General features: G+C 35.2%; 1 protein-coding gene across 3 annotated transcripts in view; it reads left to right on the top strand.

Annotated features, from left to right (window-relative positions):
- The first annotated feature begins 5567 nt into the window (after positions 1 to 5567).
- LOC144449031 (rasGAP-activating-like protein 1) overlaps positions 5568 to 22500 on the top strand; it is a 71608-nt gene continuing 54675 nt past the window's right edge. For all 3 annotated transcript variants that reach the window (XM_078139435.1, XM_078139437.1, XM_078139438.1), the window contains exons 1-2: positions 5568 to 5915; positions 6106 to 6162. In XM_078139435.1, coding sequence (XP_077995561.1) covers positions 5851 to 5915; positions 6106 to 6162 — 122 coding nt within the window. In that variant the 5' untranslated portion in view covers positions 5568 to 5850. The remainder of the gene's footprint in view (positions 5916 to 6105; positions 6163 to 22500) is intronic.

Genomic DNA, 22500 nt, shown 5'->3' on the forward strand with positions numbered 1-22500 from the left:
AACTCTTACATTACTTCAATTAAATAAAGCCAAATCAAATCAAAATCATTAAAATACGCCACATAGATCTCACTAAATATTGTAATATAATGTGTAAGTTTTGGATCTTACCAGTTGAACATACAAAAGGGTGACGCTCTACACACGAAAGTGCTTCCCACTCATATGTTTCAGTGTTTCTGTCAAGCAAGTGAAGTAGTAGACCAAGTTAATGGTATTCACATTGTAGGCAATACTGAGTAAGCTAGTAACATATCACCGAAATATTTACCAACATAGGTCAGCCATAACTAGGAAAATAGTCATTCTGGTTTGGACCGCTGACCAGGGCAGATTAAAATCTCAATGTGATTGAACTAAGTAATTCATGTAAAATTATGCAAACTTGCAAGTATTGATTAAAGTTAATATAACATATTGATTGCCTCAATATTTGATGTATGGTAACCTAATCTGAAGTTCTTGATCATTCAACTTTAGTTTAAATAAATGGGATATAAGAAAATATTACAGTTTCTTTAATTTTGAGTGTTATCACGACGTATTAAATGGTTACCCGATCAAACTATTTATCATTCCAAATCAACATCTGTTTCTATTACTATACTGATCTATACTGTTTGAGGCATAACTGCTAAGTTATAAGTAAATGGAAATGGTACACTTTGTAAAATAGATTATAGAACGAATTCTAGACCCTAGTAACCAGGGTTTCTCTACAAACTCACTAAGATTTTACACAGAAAGGTGGCTGCAGTAAAGACGCCAAGTGAAATGGCAAGTTTCCATACATACATTGCTAAACAGTCTGGGGATCCCACGATATTTCGTCCTGGTGGTGGTATATTATCAAACGGCAAGCGACCTCCCCCAGGATATCGGAAATCACCATCTTCAACTAAATCATTTGGTCCGATGTAAAGGTATTGAAATGCAGAGCCTGAAAAAGAATTAGAGATGAATGGTTTTGCCCCTTGGGGTGATTAGTCCAGTCCCTAGAGTACAGGTAATTGATTATTGTTACCATAACAACAGACTTCATTCCATGCCGAAAGCGTGATAGTTTGCCTTCAATCATTCCATTTTATACTGTTAGGAATAATTAGCATTTTAAGCCGATAGGAATATCAATAGTTACACGGTTATCAATTACAAGGAAAACTTGCAAAGTTAAGTATCCGTCTGTGTTATTGTTCAGTTGTAGATATGACGCCTACAGTGATTTAACTTAGTATTCAGACATTATCCATACCTAAAGGCAAATACATTTCCGAAAAGAGAACATGCACTCTCTTCGCGAACAATGGTGAGCTAGTTTGGAACACTATGCAATCCTAATATAATATATAAGTAGAGAGAGAGAGAGAGAGAGAGAGAGAGAGAGAGAGAGAGAGAGAGAGAGAGAGAGAGAGAGAGAGAGAGAGAGAGAGAGAGAGAGAGAGAGAGAGAGAGAGAGAGAGAGAGAGAGAGAGAGTGTGTGTGTGTGTGTACTGATGTGAATCTCACAAATGTTAGTGCTATTGATAAACTTGTACTTCAGCAATAATACTGTATGTGAATGTATAGACTTGTCCATTATTCATTCGGTCATGTGTTTACAGTACATTGACCATTTGTTTACAAGTTTCTAATAATCTTAAGCACAATTGCACTGCGATGTTTCATTGGTCATATTCAATAGTTTAACTATCATGTGCATCACTGTGACGTTTCACTCACCCAATTCAACTCGTAAATCATTAAAACCATAACGAAGTTCTGTAAACATATCCATTGATGGCACTATAGCAATTTCAGCTCCAATGTTTTCACAGTGTTGTTTAGCTTCATACCAATTCTTAGCATCGGTAACAATAATGTACTTAGGAGATACTTGGTACTCCTCTCTCCGTACTCTCTCTGTTGTGAAAACTTGATTTACATCACTGTTCTAACTTAGAATGTATACGTTATAACATTATGTTTCTGAATTATGAACAAAACAAAACAAAACAAAACAAAACAAAACAAAACAAAACAAAACAATAAACCCATAAGTAAACGGAAATAAAACCAATTATATTTTTAGTTAAAAAGTTAAAAGTTAAATCCACAAAGTTGAAAATGGAAGATCAAGAACGAAATCAAAATTTTTTAATGTGAGAATTAACCGTGATTTTTATCCCATGTCTATTTTCACTTCTTAAAACCGTGTGTCGACAGCCTTCTTATCAAAATGATTCAAGTTGTCAGCGTTGAATTAAAACAAATTGCAATAATCGGACTTACCGTGCGTGTTCGCATTTGTAGTAATGAAACAGGTAAACAAATGCACGAGGATCAATATCATTGGAAAAAGTCGTTCCATCATTAATTGCTGGTAACATTGAATTCTTAACAGAGATTTGGCTAAAGGTTTCTATGATCGTACCTCTCAGCTCTCTCAGGGAATAATGTAGGCATCACGTGATAATGATGAAAAACATATTATATTGATAATCCTTGGTTACCATGGAAGCAAAAATAAAACAACGGAAACTTGTTTATAGACCAGCTTTCAGCAAGACATTCTGTCTGTATTTTTACAAATCAGAAAAGTTTAGTTTAGAAGACATATATCGCTGGTCTTTAATCTGTGTATTGTTAGTCGGGAACAGTCTTATTCAAATTCGTGAAAACACTTTTAAGGATAGTTGTTATGATCAAAGAAACTACAGTTTAGTGTAACTGTTAAAGTAGATAAGAATGAGGTAATGAAATTAGATTTCCTGACCTATGGCTAGGATATATTTGTTCCTATAGTTGGGACAGTTGGCGCCTACAGTAAGGATATCTGTATATCTCGATGTAACGTGATCTAGACATAGCCGTGAGATATTGATTACGCTCAGATAACTAAAACCGCTCATGGCTGGATTTTAGTTTTACTTGTAATTCGTTTAAGTTTATGATAAATACAAAACATTTTTTCTCAATAAATTGCAGAAAAGTTTTTAAAAAAAGAGTGCGTAAAATGCTGTGATTGTACATAAAATAAAAAAACATTTTACACTTTTTAATTTGTTTTGCAATTTAAAAATTTATTGAGCTACAAACAAGAGCTTGGTATGTGTTAGTTCATCATATAAGCTTATTTTTTTTCAAATAGAAAAATACACTAAAGTCGTTTTATAAATTAAGAAATTCCAAAATAAATACCAAATTCTAATCCATATGGCCACATGTGTGACTTTCTATGATAAGTTCAAGTTATTTTGAGTACTGAGTTGCTATGAAACTAGAAACTTACGATCTAAGTAAAGAGCGCCTCCTATTGTTACACTCAGTGATATACAGCGTTCGGATCGCTTTGTGTATATGTGTGTGATTCTGATTAAAATCGATTTACTTTATTTACCTCTATTTCCTTTGTTTAATGTCGTTTGCGTTCGATTTTATTATTCAATTAAACTGAATACAAATCACAATAATATAGGTAAATGAAAGAAATCAAGCCGTATTACCACATTAGCTGAAAACATGTTAGTTTCGCTGGTACTATGGGCATTGCCATCGTTGCTACGAATCTATTACATAACTACATTTTAGGGCAACATTAAGAAAAAAATACTAACCAAATTTCATAGTAATCCGCCCAGAATTTAACGGGGAAATATTTACCAACCTTGTCGTATATGGCATAGACAACCAACAATTCAAAAATGTTAAATGTATTTTTTCTGTATTGCGTTTGTAAAATATACGATTTGGGTCCGTGGCGTTCAAGATCGATGACGATTATTATGTAATCCGTCCAACATCTTTATATTTTGAGTGAGTGAGTGAGTGAGTGAGTGAGTGAGTGAGTGAGTGAGTAGTGAGTGAGTGAGTGAGTGAGTGAGTGAGTGAGTGAGTGAGTGAGTGAGTGAGTGAGTGAGTAGTGAGTGGGTGGGTGGGTGGGTGGGTGAGTGAGTGAGTGAGTGAGTGAGTGAGTGAGTGAGTGAGTGAGTGAGTGAGTGAGTGAGTGAGTGAGTGAGTGAGTGAGTGAGTGAGTGAGTGAGTAGTGAGTGGGTGGGTGGGTGGGTGAGTGAGTGAGTGAGTGAGTGAGTGAGTGAGTGAGTGAGTGAGTGAGTGAGTGAGTGAGTGAGTGAGTGAGTGAGTGAGTGAGTGAGTGAGTGAGTGAGTGAGTGAGTAGTGAGTGGGTGGGTGGGTGGGTGGGTGGGTGGGTGTGTGTGTGTGTGTGTGTGTGTGTGAGTGAGTGAGTGAGTGAGTGAGTGAGTGAGTAGTGAGTGGATGGGTGGGTGGGTGGGTGGGTGGGTGGGTGGGTGGGTGAGTGAGTGAGTGAGTGAGTGAGTGAGTAGTGAGTGGGTGAGTGAGTGAGTGAGTGAGTGTGTGTGTGTGTGTGTGTGTGTGTGTGTGTGTGTGCGTACGTGTGCGCGTGCGTAACATAGACGAGGTGTGCAAGAAATGGGCGATGCTACTCACGGTGTTGGCAAATGTATTAGTTTTAAAGTAACTTTGACACAAGTAACAGTTTGAAGTGACTGCAGGAGTCTGAGAAGTAGTTTGTTGCGGAATTAATCTTACCTGGAAATCAAAGCTTTTGATCTGTTTAAAGAGATGCTACTCGCAATGTGTTATTAAGTCAGGAAGAAGATTTGGTAGAGACAGTAGTAATGTCTTTTACTTGAAATACCGTTCAAGTTATTTTTACAATCACGTGACTGTTGTTAAGAATTAGAAATTATATATACTGTCAACTTATACTTCTTCGTGATATTCGAAGATTTGTTTACGTACATTATACATGTCAGGGAAGATAAATATATGCAAATGGTCTGTCTGTCTGTCTGTCTGTCTGTCTGTCTGTCTGTCTGTCTGTCTGTCTGTCTACGTACTACCTACCTACCTACCTACATACATACATACATACATACCTACATACCTACCTACCTACATACCTACCTACCTACCTACCTACCTACCTACCTACCTACCTACCTACATACATACATACATACATACATACATACCTACCTACCTACATACATACCTACATACCTACCTACATACCTACCTACCTACCTACCTACCTACCTACCTACCTACCTACCTACATACATACATACATACATACATACATACATACATACATACATACATACATACATACATACATACATACATACATACATACATACATACATACATACATACAATTGCTTGTCTCTTTTTTTGGGGGGGGGGCGAGAAAAATATTCCATTTATATATTTACGTACTAAGAATCCACATCCAGTTGATTCTCTATGAACCTATGTGCAAATTATTTTCCCAGCGAAATGCATTTACAGGCCTGCTAGACTCTTTACGAAAGATAAATAAAACTAGATCAGCCTCCTTTCAAAGGAAAACTGCAATTTCCTGTGAAGTCGCGGACGATTAGCTCTCACTTAGCGTCCTTACCTTCAAATTTGTCAGTCTTATATACTACACGTTTGCAATTTTTAAGTTGTCCTTCCCCCTATAGAATAGTTGCGTCCACTCCGCACACTGAGAACATCGAGTCTCGATTCACTCTTTGTGTTCAGTGTGTTGTGTGCCAACCACATTCAGACATCGAAACCTATGTACGGTTCAATGATGGTTGCTCAGACGGGGAGCCGTCACGCACATTGCAGACCTCTTTCAGAACATTGTATCACCCACCAGCGACATTGTTAGACCTGTGCGAGTCAATCAAGCACCTTTGTAATGGATAGTATATACGGGGTTAACTGTTGACACTGCGTACTGCGCTGTTCACGCTGTACTCATAACATATTTCACGATTGGATTGAACGCAGAGTAAAAATTGATTTTCTTTTGAATTTACAAACATATCCGAGGAGGCTATGGCAAGGAATACATCCATATATCTACGGATTGGGGAGGGTAAAAATCTACCCGCTAAAGACATGTGAGTGATTTGATACATAGAGTCATTTATTGATGTGTATAAAGAGGTTATAACAATGTATACCACCTGTGGATCTCCAGATCCCCAGCACTAATCGCGTGTAGCAAGCAGTACATGTAGCGGATGCCGAGTTTTAATTTGAACTAATTCCTCCGTCGTAATAATATCAACTTTTTTATGTTTATTTTAGCACTGGTAGTAGTGATCCCTACAGTCTAGTAAAAATTGACAACGAAGTCGTAGCAAGGTGAGTACACGAGTAGTAGTTGTAATTCTCTGAGGGACTGTATACGCATGTCCACGTCCACACACTCTGTATGTGTTGTGTGATCGGTGAATGATGAATGCTGTTGCCACACAAGGGTTAGAGCTAAATCGTATGCTTTGGGCGCTGTAAGTGTAGATAAAGTGAGGTAATGACCCGAGGAATTTATGATTGAATTAAATTAAGACTTTCATTTGTTTTATTTGTACATCTACGCCTACATCATCAGATGTTCTTGTTTGCAAAATCAATCCCAGGCTTTTAAAATCGTCAACACTGTCTTCGACCAGCTAGAAAATGTCACATTTCCACCTGCTTTATTTTAAGAGAGAAAATTACTTACTCTTCATTTGAAGATCTCTCCTGTTACCACACCTAAATGAAAATTTATCATAAACATTTTGGAATTGCACGTCCACACACCTGCTTCCCGTTCCCTGTTGGGTTCGGTGGATTATTGTAACAGGACTTAGGAATAGGACCTTGGAATCTTTATCAGGGCAGGCAATTTTGCACAAAATGAAATCGAAAATGCAATTTGTTGTAAAATGGCAATGGTATTGACTCGAGTTATTATATTAGTACTTTAGAATTGTAAGGTGTAAGTGGCCACACTAAAGAATTCGTTCATATAGCAAATCATATAGTACCCTAAAAACTAGTCGTAGCTTAAATTGACGGGTTATTTACAGTATTTCACGAAGCTCGTTACCATGTAAACGCAATCCACCATGGTGTTCACACGGGAGAAGTACTAGTGAATTCGTCATTCATATATGCATCCGTGCACATTTCGTAACAACAACGGTAAAAAAGCTATAACAACACTTGACAATGTAACTATTCTAGTAAAAAAAAATACTCAAATACATGTATTACAACAAAGACCATACAGAAAATAGCACTCCTTGTCGTCTGTTTTTCTAGATAAACTTAGCCCTACATATGTATTTAACTTTTAGTTACATATAGTATCTGTTTACAAGCCCCTTTTAATAAGAAATAAAGGTAAACATTGTAGGAACGATTGGTTTAGTTCGGTCGGTGGAGTCGATTGTTTAGCTTATTCGATTTAGTTGCTGCTTTACTATATATAGTTAGGTTTCTGTAATTTTCAATCCGGTTTGTATATAAGCTTAAAATTAACTCGTGTAAATAGCAGTATTTCATAATTCAATATTAACCAATACTATTGTTGTATAACTTCACGCTGCAACATAGTAAGCTTACCATACAATAAAATACGAGGGAGTGTGACCTGACATACAACAGTGACTGATCAGGAATATCTGACTTCGTCACAACTTTCGGGGCTGTTTTTAGTGGAAGAAAAAAATGCACATCAGCTTATCTGCAATACGGGGCAATACGGCTCGAATGCGTTTAGGTTGACTCTAATTTCACCGACTTGCTCGTTGCATGGAAGGAGCATGTCATTCTTAACTTTTTTCTTCTTCTACTTCAATTTCCGACCTTAATGTTTCTGGCCGGTGTTACCGATAACCCCCCCCCCCCCCCCCCGCCGCCGCACCGTATATGTTTAATATAAGCAGGTGTAAAAGAACTGCGTGTACGACGTGAAAGATATTGACCGCACTGTGATTGGCTTGTAGTAAAGGTCACAGTAAAGGTCAATGCTTCTACTTCCGTCATCCGCAAGTTCCGGTTCATTCTTCGCAGATCGGTTCGCCAGCTTATCCACTATTTACGGCTATAATTTTGAATTGCACATAAAGACTACCCAGTGTTAAAGTCCGATGTCACGAAAGCACCTTCAAGATGTCGACAACATGCACTAGGTTCTGTGTAACACGCCAGAGAGACGCACTTTAATCGTGTGCTCTCTCGATCAAGCCCCCCGGATCAACTCAAATGCCAATGGTCAAGTGTCTCCCGGGGAATTCGAATTTGAATATTGTTGAAGTGAGTAACCAACCGTTTAACATTTTGTCTAATATCCATGAAGATAGATTCATTCTACGGCAATGGATACCCAACAGCAATTACAGTACTAGAGTATTTGATATACCCTCTACATGCAATGGCTAGAAATAGCAGGGAAGTGCCAGTGTATAATTAGGACCTGTAGGATAAAGGTTGCAATGTGAATGCTTTAATCCTATGCAATGGAGTGTATGCTCCCCAGGGAGTTGAGGAAGATATGACCTTTGTGCCGTTATAGTTAAATTTGACTTCATTTGACCTATGAGTGTCAAAGGTCAAAGTTGACCCATTGCTTCAACATCACAGACACTTTTACTCACAGTAGCACAATTAGAGTTTATATATGCAAAATCGTAAGAATGCAAGCTTCAGGTTTCATGTAATTTGGTAATGCATCGTTGATAACAAGTGCTCTTGTCTGATATCGCCTGATCTACTTTTTAATTTCATTGATTCATTTGCATATCTTGATGTATGATGTCTCAAATTTCATATGACTTGATGCATACATTGACAATGACAAAACACACACGTCCTTTATCTTGATAATGCATAATATAATATGTGTTTTATTGCCATATATATATACACTGGACATATAATGAAATGTGCATTGTTTTTGCATGCAATGAAAAATTTACAAAAACAATATTGTGTAGAGGACTCCTAACACAAGATTGATGCTCTATCAGAGAACTTAATTTAATTCATTAAGAGTGTGGACTGCAGTTGGGTAAAAGCTAAACAATGTGCGATTAGAACCTGATTTGATGAAACGGTACCGCTCGACTGAGCGCATGAGTTGAAATAAATTATGTGCTGGATGGAAATCTTCTTTTACAATTGACTGAGCTCTTTTCTATACAGCTTATAAAGAGTTTTGAATTTCATATAATTTGGTAACCATTGACAACAACAAAGGAGACAACAATTGGAAGACATTCAGTTTTGATAATATCTCTGCTTTTTGTGAAGTTTATTTGTTTTTCTAATTTTATCTGTCAGCTGGATAATTCTGTAACCGAAACCTAATTTCATATATTGATTTCATTTCTTTGTATATATAATTCTAAAATCTCTGCTCGCGCTACCCATTCACTACTGTCGCAAATGTGAAAGAAAATAAAAATGTCAAAAAGAATTCAAAGTAGTTTGCCACAATGGCAAATCAAAAATTCTTGCCAACCTAGAAAAATTCATATTAATTATTTTTCATAAAAATAATAATAATAATATAATAATATAATTTTAAAAAATTCAGAAAATTGTTACAGTAAGACGAGGCCTGTAACTATAAACAACTCTGTTAATAATAATAATAATAATAATAATCTTTATTTGTCCAAATAAATTCGGAAATTTGTTGAATGGTCGCCGCAGAGCAGCGCCCTAGTGCCCTAGTGTTGAAGAAGCAGGAGGAAACCGGAGTGCCCGGGGAAAACCTGCGTTGTTCGGCAGGGTCAAACTGAGCATCACCCTTCTTACATGCAGACCTAGTTAAATTTTAAATCAAACCCAGCCAACACCAGGCGGGTTCGAACCCAGACTGCAGAGGTAAGAGGCGTACGAGCTAACCGCTCGGCCACCGACAACCCACCAGTATTCTTTTCTGATTAGCTGAATTACATAACCTCTGTAGTAGTCATTGGTTACACCATGTACAATGGATTGATGTCAATGTCATGGAACATTCATTTCTTGTCAACAATTTGTAAATTTGCAGGATGTTGATAAGGTTTAATCACCAGGCTATCATACATACTGTAATGACCCCAACATATGATAAGTTCAAAATGATATAAACAAGAAAAAAAGGTTCCAGTTAAATCTACTGGGGACTGTACAACAGAAAGAACAAGCTGTTACCATTACGCATGTAATCTGTTTTATACAGTAATCTGTTTATCTAAGTAGATACTCTGATGTCTATATCTTTGTGAACATCATTTGGTAAATCAAACATAACCATGGTACAAGTATGTATGATCACACTGTCGTTGACATTACAACCAAAGATATAGTTAAAATTGGAACTAAAACTAAAACAGAGAAATGTTCATTAACCAAGGACATTTCAGATCAAATACACATTCAAATTCATGTCTTGTTAATCATATATGTTAAAGATATGGAAATGTACTTTTGGAAAAAATGATTTGCCACTAAGCGATATAATCACCTGAAGAATATCATTAAATATTATAATTGGATTACTGGTCTTGTCAAAAGGGGAGGATATCATGTGATTTGCTGATAAAAACATGGAAGTTAAAAATGAGATAAAATTAGTTGGTTTGATTCACTTTAACTTATCAGTAGCTGACATCGATCTGAACTTGGTGTAGGTGATGTCACTTCTGTTAGATGCATTGTTAACTGTTTCTATACGTTTAATGGAAATTGCCAAGCAAGGCCTGTACGTTACTCCTGCCTAAGGTTGAATCGATGCCACCTTCTTACTCTTAAGTGAAAGTGACAAACCAATGCGTTATCTTTAATTTAACAGCCATTTTTAAATTATTTTTTTTATGCTATTTCAGAGAAATATCATGTCGAAGTTGTGCCTATTTAGGGATCTTTGCTGTTAGCTCATATGAGTCAGCAGTAATGTTATGCAATGGTTGGACAATGAATATTCATGATGCATATGAGCCTATGTGAAAACGTCATGAATATTCATTGTTCACCTATAAACAACTCTGCTGACTCCCATGGGGCAATGTGGCCCACAGCAAAGATCTCGCAAATAGAAGACAATTTAAACTTAGTGTTTCTCTGAAATTGTGCAGTATGTAGGTAATGAAAAACCATGACAAGACTCTCAGAATCCAAAGTTAATGAATATTTCCTTTAAAGCAGAAAGATGTAGTTTACATTAGTTAAATAGAAAGATGTAGTTTATGTCACTTAAATATAAACTTTATACACAAATGACAGTTGAATGTAAATGTATCTACAACTTAAGCACTGTCCAATAGAAATTTTATACTGATATTTACTATATATCAGGGTACGAACTGTAATGTTCCCTCTTCAGGAGGGGAAAGAAATACATGTTCTTATCTTGACACTTTGATCCAAACAGTTTGATACAAACAAGAAGATGACAAATCGCTTCAAATTGATGTCAAATGTAAGTGTTTGCACTGCTCATTCCTCTGTGTACAGGGTTTCTATGGTTTTTGTCTTGGCATTTATTGATATACCATTAATTATCTAAGTTAGAGGTGACAGACAACTTGTTGGTACCTGTTCCCTCTTTGCCTACATACATGTAGGAACTAGTTTGGAACTGAATTACCATGTATCAGATCAGAATCACTTTCCTGAGGTGGTTTCACTCCAATTCAGTTCAAAATGGAATAAAAATGGTGAAACAACTGAACATATTTTGATTTCATTCTAATTTCATAGTTTTACTTTTAGTCACCCTATGCCATGTCCATACATTGTATTCCAATATTGTCCTGGTTTTTATCCTTCTCTGACATATTCATTTATAGTATGCCTTATCCACTCTGTCATTATGGTTATTTCTATAATCACATGGCAGTGAATTACGCAGTGAATTGTGCATTCTACATATAAGTAGTCTAAGTCATTATATAATCACACATATTAAATCCTATGATAGCGGCAATTCAAAGTTTCATGTAATCTGATATGTCTATCACATTCAGGTTTTCAACTTATGATTTGGAGAAATAATGTCATTGATGTTAGAGTAAAAGACATTGTATATGTAGATATGGAATTCATCATACTATAGCAATAGGGCTTGTGGATATTATAACTAAACATGACATGACTGCAGTAAAGACTACTTTTACACTTAAGCAGGCTTTTTTTCTCAGAAGCTATGAATTCCAACAGCAGATATAGAATGAAAGAAGATGAATGTAAGGAATTGATTCAGTACAAACTAAATAGACGTGAATGAATAAAATTTCTTAATTGACTAATTAAAAAAATGAAAATGTCATTCCAGGACAACAAGATCATCATCAGATTCAGACCATTCAAGGGATGAGTAGAAGTTGTACAATGTGGTTTTTACATCATAAAAGTCTATACTTCTGTACAATTCCTTTGAAGGATATGGCGTAATCTTCTTTAGCGATAAGAGTTTTTTTTCATGGCAGCGTTTCACTCCATAAATGCCAGTCACTAAAATATAATATTGATCCAGTACTTATCTCGCTTCTGCTTCAGTTCTTTGATTTTTTCAGTTCTCTTTTTAAATGTCAAACAAGTACTGAATCAATAAGACGTTGAAAACAAACAGTGCACAAAAAGGAAAAACATGAGGGCTTGAAAAGAAAAATGTCATTCTCTGAAAAATAGTGGATTTGAAGAACTTAGAAGGTTTGTCTGAATAGGTGATTAAGGGAAAAGAAAATTATGTTATTATTTTTGTAAGAGCCAAGTGCACTTTGAATGAATGAAAGCAAAGTGTTGAGTTTTCTATCAACACTTCATATTACTATAAGTACTTAATAGATGTATTTATCAAGAATAAGTAAACAAGTTGGAAATGTTGTTTCTTTGTAATTTTCTCATATTATTTGCCAAACATATCTGCCAAACATATCTGATGTTTTAAGAGAGATTTTAAATGTATGCTATGGAATGGCCACACATATATGATTTGTATACAGTGGTGATTCCTCAAGTATATGCTGTAACAACTACAGACTATAAATTTTATTATATAGCAAACAGTTACTGAAGTAAACACAATAAAACACAAACTAGAAATAACTGCCATATATATATATAACACATTAACGATATAAAAAACACAGTAACTATAGTAACCACAATGAACAAATGGGAATGTAAGTTTTCTGCGAGTTACACAGTGTATGTAGACAGATTCATTGTTATTTCTACTTATGGGTTGTAGTGAGTGGTTACGTAGCTTAGCAGAAAAAAACGACAACTCTTTTGAGTACAGTGTCTGAAATTCTTTAGTTTCTATGATGCTTAGAAAAATACTGAATTTCATCAGTTCATTTTGCTTGCAGTTTAGTGGCTTATTACCATCCATTGATGGTTTGTCAGTTTTGACATTTTCTATCGCTTTATATTCGTACAAACTTCAGATTTCATTTTAAAGTAAAGCATTATGATTATTGCACTAGCTGATTCAGTCAGTGGTTGTCAAATGGTGATGATAGAGACTATGGAATGTAAACAGTTAGCTGTATAAGGACTTTGATATGATTTTAAGTACGAGTAGATTTATTGGGTAAATCCCCTTGTAATGTCAGATTGAACAGTGTATGTATTCACTAGCATAGAGCTTTTAATTCTTTACACGGATTCATGATAATTTCATGACCAGAAGAATTATGACTGAATGACTGCAATCCAGGTGTGGTACATGTAATGATGTATCAGTACATATAAATACTTGTTCAGGGTTTAGCTGCATTGTGTCTAGAGCTCTGCAGACAATCAGTTCTCATACACACACACACACACACACACACACACACACGCGCATGCACACACAAACAAACACACAGAGATTGGAAATTCACTGTTTGCCTTCATAGGATGGTAGACATGTGTTTACTTTTCTGATTAGTTTTCAATCCATAGTCAGAATCGGTATTTATCAACTAAGCATGCACAGTCATGATTTGATTACAATGTGACCTTGTGTTTAATATATTAAACATGAGATAAAAAAATACCACAATATGTTTGAACTATGTTATAATTTAAAGTTATTTCATGCCATTTCTCAGTCTACACCAAAATGGTATCTTAGCAACTGACCTGACTATTTATTAAAGTTATTGAGCCATCATGAAAATCTCATGAAAATGTCAAAATCAAGTTTTTCTAGTTCATCACAGACGATGATGATGATGATGACAATGATGCTGCTGCTGCCATTGACACGCAGTGGCCACCTAGCCTACAGGCTGCTGGGCCACAGTGGAACCAGTAATTTGTAATACTAACTTGTACTAAGTACATACATATATCCTTAGGGGAACTTTTGTCTTCTACATGAGAACTTGTTTCTAAAAGTATATTGTTACTCAAGCAGAGTCAGAAAATTACTGAGAATAATTGAAAATTTTGATCAGTCTGGTCGACAGTGTCAGCATAATGTATTATTATACCTGTATTACCTTGCTATGAGGGCACTAGTAGTAGTAGATGACTATTACCCAGAGGGCTTATGCAGCAACATTTCCCAAGGCTGAAATTCAAGGGAAACAGTGGCAATATGAGGGGTAATATGATGTCTACTAGTGCCCAAGTAAAGCCAGGCAATAAGTGTTTTATAACACATTCTTAGGCAAGTATTCTTTCCATATAGTCAAGTCAAATCACATCACCGAAAAGACTCCTTTGCTGAATGCTACCCCTTTGCTGCATGACCATTGCCCTAGGGTCAATAGAATACAACTAGTACATGCTGTATGCAAATAGAGGTCACTATGGGTCACTAGTCCATCCCATGTGACATGATCTAAGCCAGTTACTGAAGGCTATATGAAAACAATGTGTTATCAAGTTTTGATAGGAGCCATTTCATGACTGAATAACAGTTTTTTTTTAAATATGGGCCCTGAAGCCTAAAATCATCCAGTCTTCCAAGTAAAGGTTCTATGGTTTCAGTTAATAAATACAATAAATAATACTGTGCGTGAATTTTTACTGAAAATATATTATAATTCTTTATTGAAGGCACAGCTTGTGTTGGAAATTAATCAAGGCCACAGATATACATGTATATGGCTGCATTATATTGTCATATCAGAATCCATTGTCAGTGATATTTTAATCCTAAATGTAATCTCAAAGAAATATTTCAATATTTTGTTGTGTTTTTATACAAGAAAAATAGAACATGTCAAGCATTTTGGGTTAAATTTGTACAAATATAAGTGTCAAGCTTACATTCAACTTGAATTACAAATAAAGACTGGAAGTGTCAAGCTTACATTCAACTTGAATTACAAATAAAGACTGGAGGTGTCAAGCTTTCACTCAACTTGAATTACTCAGAATATAGGAAATTGAAAAAAAGCCTTTTTGTAAGATGTCATCCATAATGGTTTCACAAGGACATTCAGTACAATATATGAGTTATGGATCATGAGAACTGTTATTTTTGAAATCAATTATGGCACATACATGTAAATATATATACGTGTGTCTATTTTGTTCATGATTTTTAGTATGATTTACTGCATGGGTTCATTCACTAATGTCATTACAATCTAAAAATTCTGTACAGACAATCAATTCTTCAAAAAATATGTCACATATTTTTTGAAGAATTGATATCTAATCATGTCAGTTCAGTGAATGGTTCATGCAGTAGTGTACATACATATACATATGTATATATATATGTATATGTATATATGTGTATGTATATGTATATGTATATGTGTATATTATACACATATACATATACATATACATACACATATATACATATACATATACATACACATATATACATATACATATACATATACATATACATATAACATAATTTATACAAGTGTACATATACATATACATATACATGTACATACACATATACATATACATGTACATACACATATATACATATACATATACATAATACATATACATATACATATACATACACATACACATATATACATATACATATACATATACATATATACATATTCATAATACATATACATACACATATATACATATACATATACATATACTTATACATTTACATAATTATGTCTTCTGCATTACATTTTCATTTTACAGTTTAAATTTCATCATGTGTTTGATTGTTAGTATTTGTATTTATTACTGTATTGTGTTTTTTGTGTGTATATCATTATGTGTTTAACATGTAATTTTGAGCAAAATAAAATAAAATACACTATTACTAATTACTATACTATACAACATACATACGTGTAGATTTTGTACATGGTTTTCTGTATGTCTCTCTAATAAATGACTTCTACTACATACAGTGTGCCAAATTAGCTCTATTTGTGATGAGTATTTTCTCTCTCGACTGATATCAGGTGCAGGTTGTATTTTCTGTAACAGCTCATGTTGTAAAAAGGAGAAGTTGTGTATAGTAGGTTTAGATGACACAGTCTCTCTCAAATCATATTATTTTCTTATTTCTTTGAAGTGATGATATGTTTCGACATTGCTGCCAGTCAGATTAATACTGTTTGTTTCTCTACTTGGACGATATTTTCCATCAGCCACAAGTTAAGACAAAACTGCAAACTTTCTTAAATGATTTGAAAATAAAAGAAACACAACAAAATTTATAAAAAATTTACTATTTATAAGGTCAACAATTTTAAGGACTACATAATATTTGATTTATGATTTGTTGTAAAAATAATAATTTTTATATCTTTATGTTATATTTTTTGTAATTTCTTGATTTCCATATTAGTTTTGTGCATTTTTTTATGAAATGCCATAAAATGATTATCGTTTATACCCAGAAGGTGAAATTTGCATATATGACACAAAAAAGAATAACTGAGCGGGTGCGAGGTCATTATTTGTGGCATATGTGCAAATAAGTCTGGTATATATTTTACAAGTAGAACCCCAAGTGAGTCTTATCAAACCCCATAATATACTAAACTTTGAAAATATGGGGGAATACTTGAAATCACATACAAACCTGCAACACCACAGGTAGGTATTGGTATCACATCATTTGGGTGATTCCATTGCAAGGTAGGGGAATAATTCATCTTGATGTATGACAGCATCAATTTCTTTTGAATATGTAATATATTAAGAACATAGCACATTTCCTAAAATCTTTAACATAGAAAGCTATAATAGAAAAAAAAGAGGAACTATTGGCTGTGGAGATCATTTACTTAACCATTGCCGTCACATTTCCAAATTAGCTCTATTTTACTTTAAAAATTGGCAATAAAATGAATGAATGAATGAATGAATGAACATTTATTAACGTAGTATTACTAGTAATGAACATTTCTACTGACAAAGTCAAAAGATTTCTCAGAAGCGATTCCCAAATTTTTGCTGACTTCTCATCAGCATTGTCAGGGGTGTACAACGTCTCGTCAGCATTGTCAGGGGTGTACAACGTCTCATCAGCATTGTCAGGGGTGTACAACGTCTCATCAGCATTGTCAGGGGTGTACAACGTCTCATCAGCATTGTCAGGGGTGTACAACGTCTCATCAGCATTGTCAGGGGTTGTACGACATCTCGTCAGCATTGTCAGGGGTGTACAACGTCTCATCAGCATTGTGAGGTGTGTACAACATCTCGTCAGCATTGTCAGGGGTGTACGACATCTCGTCAGCATTGTCAGGGGTGTACGACATCTCGTCAGCATTGTGAGGTGTGTACAACATCTCGTCAGCATTGTCAGGGGTGTACGACATCTCGTCAGCATTGTCAGGGGTGTACGATGTCTCGTCAGCATTGTCAGGGGTGTACGACATCTCGTCAGCATTGTCAGGGGTGTACAACGTCTCGTCAGCATTGTCAGGGGTGTACGACATCTCGTCAGCATTGTCAGGGGTGTACAACGTCTTGTCAGCATTGTCAGGGGTGTACGACATCTCGTCAGCATTGTCAGGGGTGTACGATGTCTCGTCAGCATTGTCAATTCTGCTTGTGCCACTTTTAACATGCATTGTCTAAACATAGAAACAAATCCTGTATTATCTGTTCAAATATTGTATTAAATATTGTACTTAAATTTATAAACTATACCTAAATTTCACTATTTCACTCTCATAAGACCACTGAGGCATGAATCTAGTCAAATAGTCGAGCTTTTTTTCCTACTCATTTGTTACAAAATATGTCACTCTAAGAACACCTAAAATATGATTAATTCTTGTATACCGCTGTAATAATATTTTATTAACTTCAATATTTCATTCTCATAATATTCGTACCATAATTACCATAATGGCATACATTCTTTGATGTTAATAACACTGCAATAATTCCTGAATTAAAATCTACTTTAAAGCAACAAATATTCCAAAATATTTTGATATTTAATACAATTTTGATAACCAATTATGGAGTCTGAATTAGTGAAATTCCAATATATGATGGAGTAGTCAACTGTTGTGATCATTATGATGGTGACCCCAATACCTGAAACTAATTGAATATTTTACTAAAAAGAAAATATGTCTGATTGTGTTATTTGATGGGTTTTCAAAATTACACACAATCAGACAGGCAGTTGGGCTGGATTGCAATTTAGCACAGTTGAACAATTCAGTTATGGTCGGCATTGTAAAGTATTTTATCTGTATGTATGTATGTATGTATGTATGTATGTATGTATGTATGTATGTATGTATGTATGTATGTATGTATGTATGTATGTATGTGTGTATGTGTGTGTGTGTGTGTGTGTGTGTGTGTGTGTATGTATGTATGTATGTATGTATGTATGTATGTATGACAGTACATGTGTATATGTGAAGAAGTGGAAATAAAAAGCTCTGGACTTATTGTCTGTGTATTTGATGGGGATGTCATTTTAATATCTCTTGGGGAAATTGTTCAAGGCGAAGTTACATGTATAGAAACATTGATTTGCAAATTATGTAAAAATGTGTTTTTGGTCAATAGACTTCAATATCAAAACCACTCCTCTGAGTTTTAGAGGAGAATCAGAGTGATGAATGTCCTGCTTAAGGCAGTCTTTGATTAAATCACATTAAATCAAAAATTCCAAATTGACAAATTACTTATTAATCCAAATGTATTTTCTGTGCTGCGATGTGATCTACCCCGCCTGCCATTTCCCCACCCCAACACACAGATTATCTACCCTGCCTGCCATCTCTCCACCCCAAGACACAGATTATCAACCTCGCTTGCCATCTCTCCCCACCCCCAACTCAGAGAGATTATCTTTATCTGTCTTTTTCCCTTATATGGCTTATGGTTGGTACTGTGCTCGTGTTTTATTACCCTGATCTAGCTCACAAAAAATGTCAACTGTCCACTTGTAACGACACATTGTACATACTGCTAGACTTTAAACTGCCATTTTTTAACAGCAGTTGTAGCAGTTCTGTCATCTCAATGTTTGTGTGGGCCATGAGTAGATAAAACGTTAGCTGAGCTCCCTAGGTATGTATGAACTGAGGTTCTAACAATTATCCTACAAGTTTTACCTGATTTTCTCCAATCCTCTCAAATCTTATCAAAATTACTAGACCTTCTCTTGTCGTGAATTACATTTATTATTGATTCTTATTTTGTGTTCTACGTTCTTTCCGTTACAAGTTGGAATGCGCGTGCATTCTTATGTGATGTAAGTTTTCCGTTACTAGTTGGAACACGCATTCTTATAAAGTACAGAGTTCACAGAGTTCCCAGTGCAACCTACTACTTTCTTGTATCGTCATTACTATCACTGCTGTTTTCGAACCCCTTTCAATTGTGAGTCAACCACAACTCTTGATGTTGTACATTCTAAAGTCTTAGTATTTCAAATCAGCATTACTATAAACTAAATTAAACTCTGTTATTTATAGGAGATAATACGAAACATTACATTGAGTCTATAAATAAACAAATAAACTTATCAAACAATACCTTATTGAGGTTATTGAAAACAGAAAAGATTTTGTTAAAACTAATATAGAATAGTTTAGTGGATAGATTTTCTGACAACTAACATTTGAAGCATATATTTTTATTTTCATTTTATCAATATTCTTACCTCACTTTGGTTTATTTTGTTGTTTGTTCCTGTATATGTGTTTTTTACTCGTCATTTTTAGTAGTTTATGTACCGGTAGTTTGATTTTTTGTTAGTGCTGCTCCTAACAATTTTATTGAGCCCCTGATACAAAAGGGATGCAATAAATAATAAATAATATTCAATTGTTGGGTGCGTACAAAATATTCTTTTCCATCATTGAACTGTATAACATCATTAGTCCAGAGACTTAGCTATCTGGTTTGACAGTGTTATTTGCCAGATTGAAAAAAGCAAAAAGTGAATATGTTGTGTCAGATAGCATAGTTTATGGGCTAATGTGTACTGTTACATGCTCTCACAATTTTACCTAGAGGCGAATCAAATTATATACAGGATGTATGGCATCAAGATTTTCAAGTCATTACATGTTAATGGTCATGTAACAAAATTGGCCCCAAAATGCTTTAGTTGCAGATTTGAGTAGCTTAAAGTTATAACACACACACACACACACACACACACACACACACACACATGCAAGCAGTTCAATGTATGTAAGGTTTTGTCATGCTAAGGGTCATTTTAAGTTTAATTTTAGTTGAGAAAAAAAGTTGTCTGGCAAATCTATGAAAAAGATTGCTAGAAATATAAATCATAACATCACTTCAATGTAGCTACGGAAAATATTTTGAAGGTTTCTTGTACAGCAGGAAATAATGTGTAGAAACATAATTTTGTGACGAGGAATAGCTAAAATACATTGTTTCTGTTTGAACTTGTATACTTGAGTATATTTCATCTATACTAACCATGAGACGTCATACACCCCTGACAATGCTGACAAGATGTCGTACAACCCCTGACAATACTAACGAGATGTCGTACACCCCTGACAATGCTGACGAGATGTCGTACACCCCTAACAATGCTGACGAGACGTCGTACACCCCTGACAATGCTGACGAGACGTCGTACACCCCTGACAATGCTGACGAGACGTCGTACACCCCTAACAATGCTGATGAGATGTCGTACACCCCTGACAATACTGATGAGATGTCGTACATCCCTAACAATGCTGGTGAGATGTCGTGCACCCCTGACAATGCTGACGAGACGTCATACACCCCTGACAATGCTGACAAGACGTCATACACCCCTGACAATGCTGACGAGACGTCATACACCCCTGACAATGCTGATGAGATGTCGTACACCCCTGACAATGCTGACGAGATGTCGTGTACCCCTGACAATGCTGACGAGACGTCGTACACCCCTGACAATGCTGATGAGACGTCGTACACCCCTGACAATGCTGATGAGACGTCATACACCCCTGACAATACTGACAAGATGTCATACACCCCTGACAATGCTGATGAGAAGTCAGCAAAAATTTGGGAATCGCTTCTGAGAAATCTTTTAACTTTGTGAGTAGAAATGTTCATTACTAGTAGTAATACTACGTTAATAAATGTTGGAAATGTGACGACAATGGTTAAGTAAATGATCTCCACAGCCAATAGTTCCTCTTTTTTTTCGACTTGTAGCTTACTATGTTAAAGAATTTAGGAAATGTGCTATTTTCTTAATATATTATATATTCAAAAATAATTGATGCTGTCATACATCAAGATGAATTATTCCCCTACCTCGCAATGGAATCACCCAAATGAGGCGATACCACTACCTGCCTGTGGTGTTGCAGGTTTGTATGTGATTTGAAGTATTCCCCCATATTTTCAAAGTTTAGTATATTATGGGGTTTGATAAGACTCACTTGGAGTTCTACTTGTAAAATATATACCAAACTTTAATATTTGCACATATGCCACAAATAATGACCTCGCACCCGCTCAGTTATTCTTTTTGTGTCATATATGCAAATTTCACCTTCTGGGTATATATCTGCTAGCAGAAACACCTGTGTTTGATCAAACCCCAAAGTATACAATAGGCAACAATAATGTTGGCCATGTTGATCAAAATTTATCCAAATGTCTTAGAATAATGTTACCTTTGTGAATGTTCTTGCAAAATGACAGTATATCTGAGTTGGTGGGTACAATAATGTTGGCCATGTTGATCAAAATTTATCCAAATGTCCTAAAATAATTTTACCTTTGTGAATGTTCTTGCAAAATGACAGTATATCTGAGTTGGTGGGTACAATAATGTTGGCCATGTTGATCAAATTTTACCCAAATGTCCTAAAATGAAATACCTTTGTGAATGTTCTTGCAAAATGACAGTATATCTGAGTTGGCGGGTACAATAATGTTGGCCATGTCAATGGTCAAAATTTATCCAAGTATCCTAAAATAATTTTACCTTTGTGAATGTTCTTGCAAAATGACAGTATATCTGAGTTGGCGGGTACAATAATGTTGGCCATGTTGATCAAATTTTACCCAAATGTCCTAAAATAAAATACCTTTGTGAACGTTCTTGCAAAATGACAGTATATCTGAGTTGGCGGGTACAATAATGTTGGCCACGTTGGTCAAAATTTATCCAAATATCCTAAAATAATTTTACCTTTGTGAATATTCTTGCAAAATGACAGTATATCTGAGTTGGCGGGTACAATAATGTTGGCCATGTTGATCAAAATTTATCCAAATGTCCTAAAATAATGCAAACCTTTG

This window comes from Glandiceps talaboti, chromosome 18, assembly GCF_964340395.1.
Source record: "Glandiceps talaboti chromosome 18, keGlaTala1.1, whole genome shotgun sequence".
NCBI lineage: Eukaryota > Metazoa > Hemichordata > Enteropneusta > Spengelidae > Glandiceps > Glandiceps talaboti.